Source organism: Corvus moneduloides, chromosome 2 (genome assembly GCF_009650955.1).
Source record: "Corvus moneduloides isolate bCorMon1 chromosome 2, bCorMon1.pri, whole genome shotgun sequence".
In the NCBI taxonomy this organism is placed as follows: Eukaryota; Metazoa; Chordata; class Aves; order Passeriformes; family Corvidae; genus Corvus; species Corvus moneduloides.
The window spans coordinates 105,521,675-105,534,769 of record NC_045477.1 but is presented as its reverse complement, the minus strand read 5'-3'; the positions used below and the strand labels follow the sequence as shown (position 1 = coordinate 105,534,769).

Here is a 13,095-nt window from a genome sequence, read left to right as displayed (position 1 = left end):
AACTCAGTGACATTTATTTATAGATAGAGAAAAAAAATCAACAGGTAGCCCCTCAAGCTCTTGTGTTTTGAGATAAGGCAGCTGTATTAACAGGAGTATATTATAATGATACCTTTGCTGCCTTCTAAATTGCTGGCAGAAATAGCTCTTCTGCAAGTACAAGAGGCACTTCTACTTGAGTGCTGGCAAGTGCGACATAAATATCTAGGATGCTATTTCAGTATGTCCAAGTATTCAGAAGCTCTAGTTAGTTTTCTGAGATGGCAGTAGGCTTTGACAACAGTACTGGAGAAGCAGGTTCACAGCAGAAGTATGTTGGATTGCCTTCAAGGTGCAGAATTAAGGCAACAAAAACAAAAGACTTGAGCATATTATTTTCCTGCACTACAAGGCAGAGGCATGATAGCTGAGAGTCTCCTCTCAGTTTTGAGGGACAGAGGGAGCAAGAAAAGGTGGTTATGTGTGCCAAAATCAAAAACGTAGCCCTTAAAATTCTGGAGGAGCATTTGAAGTACTGTTGAAGGCTTCATGTACTAGTCATGTGTGAGGATCTTGCCACAGATGAAGAGAAAAATGAATGGATATTGGGTAACTCAAAGCCTTGTTTTGCTGCCTCATTGTAATGTTAAAGCATTTGAAACCGGACATGCAGTACACTTGTAGAAAACTATGCCATAAAATTGTGGACCTGGAGTAGAAGGTGAAGACAGCCATTGGAGCTGGAGCTCTGAACACTTGCCTAATGAAAGCTTTTTCTGGGGGAGATGCTAGGAAGTCTTGGCTTTCATTTTCTGTATTTCTGTGCTCTTTGTACTATAGTCTAAATGGCCTCTAGTTTGTCAGCGTATCTTTCTGGCTTGCCAAAACCATGGTGCTGCTTCAGGCAGCCTCACAGGAGAGGGATGCAAGAGGAGACGTTGCTTCCAGCTTAGTTTCAAATGTATCCTATTTTGTTGCCATTTGTATTGCCTTTCCTCAGAAGTCTTTGGCATGGTTGAGTTCCTGTATTTTGTCTGTCAAGAGTTATGAATTATTTTCCCCAGATTTTTTTTAATACAAGTTTCTTACACCCAGGAAAATGTTACTAAGGCCCTTAGATTAGATAAATAAAGTCCAGCGCTTTTTAAAATTACTTATTTCCTTCTGTGCTGTTGACTGCCTTTCATAAGCAGAAATGGAGCTCCCACCTGCTTAAGAACACATCAACATTTTCTTTCATTGTGACTTTCATTATAGTTCTCCAGGCTTTTTTTCTTTGGTAGACTTCACATCTCTGCAATCTGAGCTGTCTTTGAGACGAGAACTTGATGAGACCTAGCTACTGGAAAAGCCATGTAGAACCATCTATTCACTTTCTAAGGCTTTTTTTTTCTTTCTTTCTTTGTATTCCAACTGTATGTTAGCTATTGGTGTATGTTCTGGATCTGGGCTGTTTATTACCTTTGATTCTCAGCAGTGGCTGTAACTGCAGTGGTCCAGCTGGAAACAGGCAGGCTGGACAGAGACCTGTATGTAACCCAACAGCTGAGTGACATCTCCTTTGCCTGCTGCTTGCCACCAGGCATTTAGCTTGGCAGCAGTCACTGACATCTTCACAAGGCTTCGTTAAGGGGGTCGCAGCACTGGCATCTTCACACTGTTAAGGTTTGCTTACCCTCCTGGACTTAGCTCCATTGGTTAACTCAGTGATTTTTTTTGGCTGCAGAGGTAACCACTATCCATGCTTAAGACTTTGTTTTTGCTCTTTCTTACAGAAATCTGAGATTGAGACCCCTAAGTGCAGTGCAGACTCATGTCTGTGTTTTATGCTGTGGTATAAGTGCAAGGATTTCACACTGTTATTTGTTAATTAATTTGGATGTCATTTTCTTACTAACCTAGTATGTCTGAAAGAATGGACCCCAATTTTTTTTTTTTTTCAAGTACTTGCCTGATGTATGACTGCTGCACAACTGAAAACTTGTTGTCATGCTTTGATTTTATCCACATGGAAAGTTTGCCTGCTTTTGCATAAGTATTTGGATTGGGTTTTATAAGCAAGTCTTTGGTAACTGGTTTAAAGCTGAACACAAGCAATTACATTGCACCAAGTGGCTTCACATGTATTTGTTCTTTCTCTTACATATTTAAAAAAAAAGGTATTCTGCAAGTTGTCTTTAAAATTAGCTGTTTGGACTATATGTCAGTCTTGTTTGAGGGACAATCTCTGTATTTTAACTTCTGAGTCTTGGATCACATAGACAATCTGAAACTGCTCTTCAGCTATGTGAGAACACTCTTTATTACAGCTCTGTGAAGCCTTTGTAGAAATGGCAAGTGTGTATTCATCTCCTGAAAGCTTGTGAAGAATTTGCTGTAGCTTATGGTAGAGCTTCTCAGCCTTCAGGAATGTAAACTAGATTCAGTGACATTAAAGATAGATGTTCAAAAGGAACTGGCGCATGAACAGAATGGGGTTTTTAATATATTTTTTAACTTCTGTAGTTGTGCTATTTTAATTGACTGAGCAAAATGATTAAATGTGTGGTTTGGGTTTTGGTTTTTTTTTAAACCTAGATAAAATAGATTTAAGCCTTTTTTAAAAAACTACTTTGCAGTGAATGTGACTTGGTCTGTAGTGCCTTCACATACTTTCCTCTGCTGCTCAGCCCCTCTCCTCATTTCCACTTTTATCTTGTTCTGCAAATAAATTGCTGGGCTGAACTCCTCAAATGTAACTAGCTGCCTGCCCTGGTTGCTGGTTATCTAAATCAGTCTGGTCTGTACAAGCAGGTTTTTGCTGAATATCAGTCTTTAAAGATTTTTTTTCTTTCTTTTTTTTTTTTTAATTTTTGCTTTTGTGGTTTAATCTTTTGCTGTGTTGTCATAGGCATAAACTTGATGTCTCCCAGTCTCATCACATATTACAACAAAGATGTAAGGATGTATCTGTTTAAGGGAGAGAACATTGAATGAGACAACTTGCTGGCTGAGATTAATGCTTGAAGCACAAGATCAGCACCCATGTTAGCACTGGAGGAAATCATACAGTTTGTTTTATCTGCTGTATTTACCAGTTATGGTGCAGAACTTTGAAAATCAAGAAATTACTTAGGATGATAAGTGCTTAAAACCTATCATACATAAATAGTAAGAAGGGAGGGGAGAGAACTTTACACTCATGTATCACTTGAAGCTTTCAGAGGATGATTTAGTAGGCAGAATTAATGCTTCTGAATAGTTGGCCTTGATGGTTTTTGAAGTCTTCAGTTCAAGTTCTTGTTAAGTTGATTCTGGTATTGTGCACTGATTTTTCTTTGCCTGTTTGGGAAAGGGGTTATCCTGGGAGTAGAGTCGAGGAAATAATCTCCCAGCCTGTTAGGTTTGGGTTTCTGAAACATCAGCTCTGAAGTCCTGAGCCTGCCTAACAAATTCTGCTCACCAGTAGGAAGGTGTGCAGCTGTTTGAAGGAGTAGGTCTCACCAGTAAAGAGGGGAGATCTACAATCATGGGTTTCCTCCAGGGACAGTCTGTAAGCAGAGGTATGTATTTTCTGTTTAAATAAAGGAAATTCCAAATTATGTGTGTATTTTCTGTGTATTTATACTGATAAGTGCATTGATATTACACCACTTGAATTAGGTTATGAACAGGCCTTTTGTAACTTAGGGTAGTCAGAAGGGAGGTTGCAACCTTTTTAAGTTTTAGACCTTCCAGTCTAAAAGCAAAGATGATTAAGAAAGAGAGATCTAGACTGTGGCAGAAGTACCAACTGCACAATGAGGCATTCCAAGAAGAGAATTTTATGTCAGAAGCAATCAACTGCTTTGACCAATGACTAAAATTTGTGTGACTTTCAGCAAGGAGGGTGTATTTGGTATGGATTTTCAGTCTTACTGATGTTTAATGGGGAAAAAAAACACTCTTTGTAGAACCTTTTCTTCGTATAATCATTTCACCAACAACTTTTAGTAATGATTAAAAGAATATAATGAACTCATCACCCACGCTTTCACCTTTCAGCTGATTCTTCCAGGGAGTGTGTTTGCAGTGCATGGTCTTGCTGGGGAAGGATTTCAATCTGTGTATGGATTGCTGTCTGAGCACTGGAGAGGAAGATTGGACAATATGCCTTGCCACCTGGGCTGAGGTCTCTGCTGTGGCTACTGATTTGATTACCTTCAGGAACCCAACCCCTTGCCCCATGTTGACTCCTGAGGATACTTCATGCCATCTACAAATTAGCTTCCTCCTGCTTATAGGGTGGTCTGCTGCAGTGGGAGTTCAACTGCAGACTCTTCCTGGACTCCAAGGAAACATTTTAGGCAAATGCTTGACATCAACTTTTGATGCTGTGATACGAAACCTTAGGGTATGTCCAAGACCTCCTGGCAGCTGTGCTGAAGCCTGAAGTCTGAGCAATAATGCCCCAAGCAAAATAACAGCTGTGTTAGCTGCGGTGAGAGAAGAGGGTTTGTGCACTAATTTCTTAAAGAAGGGAACTTTCTCTAATGGTTGGGTCTGAGGGCTTTTGTGCTTTTCACTAGGCATCTAGAAATAAAAATGCACAGCAAAATTGTGGGTGTAGTAACTTCAACCAGAAGAGACTAAATTGCAGCTACAAATCATTGGACTGCTTCCCTCTTCCCACTCTCCTGTTTGAATCTGTTCTAGGGAACATGCAGGGTGTAGGTTTTAACATCCCCAGCATTTGCTGAATCTACTGGGCGTCCTTGCGGGCTGCAGAACTGGCTGCAGTGGCTGGACCACAAAGGCCATTACTCCCTGCTTGCTCCACAGTCCTGCACACACAAAGGGGTGCCTTTGGGCACTTGTGCCCTGTGTGGTGTGTTGCACTGTGAGGCATTGAGACAAGCAAAGTGACAGGCAAGGTTAATTAGCCTCAGTACAGCCTTAAATGTGTCAGTTGTCCCGGATTTTGGGAGGGGAACAATACCCCTATGTGGTGTTGCCCTGCTCTGTGGCTCCCCAGCACAGGAGCGGGCTGGGGACACCTAAAGTCACCTCAGGCAGTGCAACGTTGGCATGTCTTGGGTTTGTTGCTCCCAAGTACAGCTTATTTGATCACACTGCAGTCTGTCTGGGTTTAGGGGAGTGATCAAACATGCTGAACAGCAACTCTGTGCTCACTCCCAAGCATGGCTTTAGGGCTCTAGTGGCAGACCTCCTTTTAAAGCCCAAGTTGTGTTTTCTTAAACATTTTATCCTTTAAAGTGTTGCACGTGCATTTTAGGTCGCTTGAGTTTGCTTCCTGTCTCCTTGCTTGGATTTTTTTTATTTTTTTTTTCCATTGTGCTTTCGAGTCAAAGAATTTAAATTTCCATGTACATACATATATGCCCACTGTTGCTTGTATGCTTCTCTCACAGCCTTTTGCCGTGGGTGAGCGGAACTCTCGGCAAAGAAAGCAAACAGAGAGAACAGACCCATCACCCCCCACCCCTTGAAAGAGCAGAGGGCATGTGGAATAAATCAAAATGCAAAGCGTAATAACAAGGTCCCATGGGAAAGGGAGCCTTGTGATTGTGTGCCGGCGTGCACTCCCCTTAGAGACGGCGGCCGGGGGGCTCCTTTCTTTCTCACTTGCATCTCCCCTCCCGATGCCACCAATCCATTCACTGCCCGCAGAATCGATTAACATTTGTTGGGAGACGGGGAAAGAGGGGAAGAGCGGAGGGCAGGAGGAAGGGGGCGCGAGCGGGTGATGCTGGTCCCCACGGTGTGGCAAGCCGAGCCTCAGGATGGCTATTTTATAGCTGGGGACCGTGGTGACGTATAGCTGAGCGAGCTGGCACAGCTTCTCGTGGACCAGTCAGAGGAGCGAAATTGAAGCTGACAAGACTTTTCTGGCATTTTGGAAAAGACTGTAATCTACTGTACGGGAGAACAGAGCCGCTCAATCACCGCCGCTGTAAATAGGAGACGGAAGGGAGTGAGAAAGGAGGCGAAGAGAAAAAGTGCTTGCTGGGGGGGGAGGGGGGGCGGCATTTTTGGTGGATGGTATGAAGCCAGCCATGGAAACTGCAGCGGAGGAAAATGCAGAACAAAGCCAAGAGAAAAAAGGTACCCCGGGGTCTAACAATAGCCTGTTTAAATCTTTTCATTCAGGGGGCTTAAAGAGGTTTAGGCCAGTTTTGTCACTTTTTCAAATAGCTCTTAAACAATCATTACTGCATCTTCGGGCTTTCAGCCGTCCTTTCCTGCATGGCTTGACAACAAATTAATAGAGCATCAAGCTTTCTGTCTGTGTCTGTATTTGCTCTGAATCTGTCCTAACCCTACCTGAAATGATGCTTGCTAAAGAAGTCTTGTTATTGCTGCATCTTTGACAGATTTTGGTTAATTTGGTTTACAGAGGTAGCGTGTGTCTGTGTGGTTGTTGTTTTCAGAGCCGTAATCTGGTGTTTTCATCGGGACTAGCCATGTAGCAAGGCTTTGCAATGCAGTGTGGGAGACCTAGGTTATAGCAACCTATAATACATTATAATGTCACACAACCGTCGTGTAGTGAGCTTGATGCCAAATACTACTCTTATTTTTAAAATTCCTTTTCTATGGTGTCATCTGGCAAATTGCACTTTAGTAGAGATCTGCCTGCACTATGATAAGGGGGAACAGTGCAGTGAGTTTTGCAACATTAGATTTCAGGATGTGTTAATCACTGAGAATTGCTGCTTAATGGAGAGAACAATTCCATGGTAATGGTTCTGTGGTAGGGAGATGGCAATGCAGAAAGAGAGGTGCTTCAGCCATCCCAGCTTCACAGGTGATTCTGGTTGGTTTGGAGTGCTGAACTTCAGATCGTAAATTCAACCAGCAAGGGATATTTTGTTTCTGTGTCGTATAATTTATGTCAAATAGCCGTTCCTCTTCAGTGTAGTAGACTACAGTAACAAAATTTTTAAAATTTCCTCTCTTTTTACTTGAGTCATATTTTTTAACCTGTTGTGTATCGTTTATAAGCAATCTGAGTATCTCATCTGGTATCTCATAGGCTTAAGCAGATGATAAACAACTAATGCATTTCCCCAAGCAGAATTCTTTCATCGATTGTTAAGCAGTTCAGATATAAACATGATAAATCCTGGTACTGTCCAGTAACAGATTTTGTTTTCCTACTTTGAATCTGACTTCTGCTACACACTTCATATAAAATGAGCTTCAGTTTCAAGTAAATGAAATTTGTCAAGTGATTAGACACAGTACTACATAATCCCTTAGGGATTTCACAAAAGGAGGTCCACTGATGAGAGATTAAACTCTGAAAGCCATTAGTGTATGTGGACAATAACCCACCTTACTGCAGATTTTGAGTAATTAATGTACAAAATGTCCTGGATAGATTGACTATAAAACCACCTTGAACTGATCATTCTTCAAAAATTACAGCAATTCTTTCTCCTGATTGACAAGCTCCTTTTAAACCGATGGAATTCATGTTACAATAAATACTAAAGAAAGTTATTTGTATGCATTAGCAGCTGTGCAAAACAAAATGTGTTGCTGAGTGTGTTTATGATGAGTTTATGGCTTCCCTTTTGTTTTGGCAAGGATGAAAGCACAACATGTAGAACAGTAAATCTGCTTCCAAGTCAAGGTGGTTGATCTGTTGCTTTCATCGAATGCAAGCAAGGGAGCCTCCTATCCCAATGTTACCACCATTTCCTAGGTTTTCTATGATAATTTTATGCTTTGGATCTGTTACACAGGTGTATGTATGTAACACTTGTAGGCTTTGTTCTTGCCGGTCCTCTGATTCCTGAAAGTAACACATGGTCTCTCACATTATGCTCTGTATATTCACTTAAATTCTCAATATGCTTCACATCAAATAAAGTGCAGAAAGCTGAAACAGTCCTAATTTTTATAGTAAAACAAATAGACCAGATTCCCTTATAAAGTTACTGCTGTGAAGTGGTCATGGAGGAGTCGTATTTGGTTTTGAGGGGCAGATTTTCCAAAGTGCTAAATCTGTCGAGACCAGTTGGGTTTTCAGATGGGCTCAGCAGGCATCAGGTACTTCTCAAATGTCAGAATGTTTCAAAAGGGCTCTTTTACCAGCAGCTCCCAGGGAGGAAAATGGGCTTTTTCTCTGTGTAAAGAAACCTGCAGGGAAATGCTGCTGCTTCATTTTGGGGTATAAAACAGAAGATGACTCCTCCGTTTAGTCTGGACCAGAACTCTTGTTATGCCTCACATGCTTGCCAGCCTTGCAACATTTACTTCTCCCTCTAGGATCCCACCTGGACTTGGTAATGGCCATCCTTTATGAGATGCCCTAGATCCAGTGATTTCAAGGCAACTGCCACAGCTTGAAGCAGTTGAAGTGCTATCACAGCGTCTTTTAACTCTTTCTTCTAGAAATTAATTGCAAAGCCTAAGGAGATAAACTATCATCTGGAGGGGTTTGGGAGATGCTGCAATTGCTAAGTCTGAGCAAGGGAAGATGATGAGCATTCTGCTTTGGGTATTCAAGTTCACACCCTGTATGCTTTTCACTGCCAGGTTCTGGGGAAAGTATCTGCATTTAACTAATAGCAAATCATACTTTTAAGCTAAGAGGTTTTTTCCCTTTACCAGAATTTTAAACTGCATGTTTCTGGGGTGTGTTTTCAATGCAAGGACCTTCTTGATGTACTGCAGTTTTGTGGAATAAACACTTGGAGGAAGCTGGACTAGGACTACATGCTGTCTGTGTACCGGGCTGCCGGTACTTGGGAGAACACTGGAGAGCAATGCTTCCAGAGCACTTGGCATGAGCAGTGAGGTCTGTTTTCAGTTTGAGCACCCGAAGCAGTCGTATGTGAGCGGTGGTGTCACACAGGTATTGGTTTGTGTTTCCCATCTCTGTGGCAGATGTGGACAGCCAGCTATTTTGGACTGCAGTGTAGCTGAGACAATTTGCACAAGCTAATGTGCTTTATGAATAATTACTGGGTTATAAATTAAAATGATTGAAAATTATTTAGATTCTTAAAGTTTGCTAAACTGTATAGAATTCCCCTTCTATCTTTTAACTATTTTCATGATTCAGGCAGTGATACTACGCAGCTGATGGATTCCGTGTTTATCTGACATTTGTTTCTCTGCGCCCAGATGAGTGGCTGCTGCCCCAGTTTTTTTAATTGGAATTGGAACAACCCCCATGTTGATGGAGATAAGAAATAAGTCAGCTTTATACTGTGTACCAGCAGCCCTTATCAGAGGAGAACACCATGAAAGCTGAAGCAAAATGTTTAACAGATACTTTGCAGGGCTGCAGGACAGATTGGATGCATTTTAAAGATGAAGGTTTAAAAATTATTACAAATGACAGGGTTTATCTTGCAGGCATTAAATTAAATCAAAATGTGAGGGCTGGGCAGGCAGATTTACTGAGGTGGAATAAATAAGAAAAGCGAAATGCCGTTTTGCATCAGCCGTGAAGGATATAGATCCTGATACACATTAACAGAGACAAGAAGTTTCCCTTTTCACTTAACTGTGAGAAATACTACCAAGTTGCAAAATTAATAAAAAAGAAAAAGAAGAAAAAAAAGAAAATAAACCCCAACTGTGGATGACCATGGTGAATTCACCAATTACACATGGGATAGAAGAAAACCATGATACCAGAGTGTAGTTTCTCTATATGAATACATATGATGTTCAAATTGCCTATGCTGTGCTGAGGAATAATGGAGACCAATTTGAGCAGTTGTACTAAAGGTCCCTTTTAATTGGCTCTTCCCTGCTTATGTGCTCTTGATAAAAGAAGATCTCGTGCTCAGTAATAGCTGTGAGCTTTATTATTCTCATGGTATATGAAGCCATGTTTCAGCTTTTAAGCTCTAAATAGATAAGCATATACTAGTCAAAATATAAAGAAAATACTTTTCTTTTCTTACACTATTACACCCAGTTGTACAGTTGTTGCACTTTACAGCTTTATTTAAACACGTGAGAAAGGAATGGATTGTCGTGCAGTCTATTTCACTTTTAGGAAAGTTATTTTTACACAGTGAGCTTATGACATTTTGATACATCACAGATGTATTTTTCATTACAACAAATTGAAAAAAAAAGGTTTTTTTTAAAATATGTATTATGATCATCAACCAAAATTTCTAAGGTACCCACTTAATGGTAGACTCACACAGTGGTGTCAGAGCTGTCAAGCCATTCAAAGATTTTTAGTATGCTGCATATTTTTCCCCATTTCAAGCAGTTGATTAGTGTTTCAGATCCACTGACAACAATAACTGCTCTAAGTCCCTGAAGAATACAACTGTAGGAAGAGAGGTCCAGCCCAGGGAGAATCTGGGACACGCGATATTCTGGGGATAATAATTTGGCAGGCTTAGCGATTTAGGTTTTAATGAATAGGATTTGGTTTCTAAATAGGAGGGGGTTGAAAAATACTCGGAGAATGTACTCCTACTGATCTGAACAACCTCGTGAAAGCAAAAAACCTAGACATATGTGCCATGGGATATGGTAACGGGGGGTGGGGGGAACCCAGATGGCACTGTATGTGCACAGTGGATTTTGCAGCAGGAGCAAAGAGGCTAAAGAGGGAAGCAAAGAGGGGGGAAGGTCTCCTTCAGTTACTCTGACCCTTCCCCATTTTCTGGCCAGCCTTCCTCCTTGTCCAGTATTCATCACCAGACCATCAATGACGAAACAACATCCTCTCTTTGCTCCCATGGACTGCTTCATCAGCTGAGACAGATAAATGTCAAAACTGTCTGTTTCCTCTAAAACCTTATTATAAAGGCAGTGAGCATGAGGATGTTGAGCCCTGTGAATTTTTATTACAGGCGTGCAAGATGATTCATCGCAATGAATATTGAACACCATGGTCGCCATCCGTGTGCCTGCGTGGTGTGGCATGAAAACATTGTCAGTTCTGTAGCTGGTGTGTCTGTGCAGGATTGAGGACAACCTGGTTCCAACAGGAGGCCTCGAGCCATGGGAGCTTGGCTGTGGGTGAAGGGTATTGTAACCTAGACCAGGGAATGCAATTAATGCAGTTAGTTCCTCAAAAAGCAAAAGGTAAAGAAGCCCTTTAAGCCTGTTTGCTTCCCAACTATTCGGGGTACAGAGTTAAATTCCAGTGGGTACAGACTGTGTGCAGTAGTTGTTATGCCACTGAAGCCCACGGAGCTTTTGACTGGGTGTTGATTTTACATGAGTGGGCCTGGGTGGGTCCCAGCAAAGTCACCCAGAGATTCTCTTCATCTTCAGAGGTCGTGCCGGGCATGCATTAAGGGCTACCCAATAGCCATTGCTAAGTGTCTCTGCAGAGCAGTGGGAAAACTGAGATTCCTTATGGAGTTTGAACTGCCTCCTAATGAAAGGAGCCCTGTTACTGCAAAACCAGAAACTGCTAATTAAAGAAACCAACTCCATAGAATATTTTCATTTACAGAAATGATGCTACAAAGTCTACATGCTGTCTCTGTGTTTCAGGGTTTGATATTTGTACCACAGCAGACAGGTGACTTCACCAAGTGTTCCCCCAGGCTAAGGGAGAAAAGGAGCTGCCTGCTCTGCTGCTCTGAACAAGTGCTTTTTGTGGCCACTGCAGGAGAAATCTCAAACTGTGGGTTCAAGCTAGTAAGATAAAATCTTGATGTCAAAGGTTTGGTTTAGATGCTGCTGCAGTGCAAATGAAGAATTCTTTTCTTTTTGGAAGTCTTTGCAGCTGGTTAATTTTTTTTTTTTTTTTTTTTAAAGTCTGAATCTTTTACCTGTGTCCAGTAAGTAGCTTCAAAAAGGCAGGGCGCAGACATTGGGGAGGCAGAGGAGAGGAGGTATGCAGTGCTAGCGAAGAATTTTCATTTCCATTTTATATCCAATTCAATTATTATGGCATTCCTTGTGATCTCACAAGCAGGATTGTTCCTCTCTGAGCAGAAGATGATATCATCCTGAGAGTGTGCAGTCATTTTGGACCAGTATTTTCAACACATTTTGCATTTTGTTATGCTCATAAGATGTGGAACTTGTCTTTCCTAAGACAAGTAAGAGGAAGAGTAAGCCATACAACACGAAATAATGTCTTCTGTGGAAGGTTTACTGACATCTGCTTGCTGGTTTGTGTGTGAGATTCAGAGAGGGGAAAATTACTAAGCCACAAAGTATCCTTTAGAGAGCTATTGATACTAAATTCATGTACAAAACCTAAAAGACTCTTTCAGTATTGGAGTTCATTTGCTGATAAAGAAGATGAACAAATTCTTGGTTTAAATCTCTAGATCCAACATTTGGATTCAAGGCCAAGATTTTTTTTGTCCTCTTGACATATGCAAATACGGCTGTGCCAAGCTCCTCACTGCACAAACAGCAAAACCGCATGAGAGAGGGACCAGGTCCAGGACCTTCTGAGCCCCTCAAAGGCTAGAAATTTATGGCATTTCTACTTCTCCTACCCCCTGAAATTTGTCTCTAATCTGGTCTACAGTAGATAGGGTTTTCATCCCCACAACCTTCACTTTCTCCACGTGCCCAAACACTGCTGAATTGGATTTGCTTCAGCCAGAAATGATGGTTGCTTTCTCATTTAGCCACTGCAGAGGGGGACCCTGGTGCATTTGGAATAAAAGCTGTCTCACCCTGACAGCTTTGACAAGGCTATAGGGGTACCAATGGGGGACATGTAGGCTCAAAAGTGCTTTGATGCTGTTTCCCCAGTGGTCTCTTTCAGGGGCACAGAAACCCTGTGCCAATGAGTGTGCAAAGAGTGTGTGAGTGGGTGAGGTGAGTTACCGCATGTGGGGTCTTGTTGCTGGGCTTCCTCTGAAAAGACAAGGAGAAGCAGGACTGCTCTTCTTGGTCATGAACCTGGGACAAATAGTTTTTAACACACTTGGTCCAGATTTTTGGATGTGAGCAGAGCCTATGTGAAATAAAGCCCACAAACTTTTATTTTTTTAATATAAGAAAGTATCAGAGCAAACCTTTGTGTTTGCCCTACCTAGACATAAAGCAATAACCTTTTTCTTTGACAGCATTAGAGTATTTTTTAAAAACAGGTAATGTGATTTTCTATGACTTTACATTCCTTTACTTCTGGAGCAGAGCTTTTTGTCATGGACAAAGAGAGGGAGACAT

General features: G+C 41.5%; 1 protein-coding gene across 10 annotated transcripts in view; it reads left to right on the top strand.

The window, feature by feature from the left end:
- The window catches only part of GPM6B (glycoprotein M6B), a 107,059-nt gene that overhangs the window by 68,685 nt on the left and 25,279 nt on the right, over window positions 1-13,095 (top strand). Inside the window, exon 1 of one of the 10 annotated variants that reach the window (XM_032100667.1) lies at window positions 5,768-6,063. The exons of 6 other annotated variants lie outside the window; for them this stretch is intronic. In XM_032100667.1, the coding sequence (XP_031956558.1) occupies window positions 6,003-6,063 (61 nt within the window). In that variant the 5' untranslated portion in view covers window positions 5,768-6,002. Of the gene's footprint in view, window positions 1-5,767; window positions 6,064-13,095 lie in introns of those variants that run through there. 3 more of the 10 variants (XM_032100663.1, XM_032100673.1, XM_032100670.1) reach the window with 3 other exon arrangements.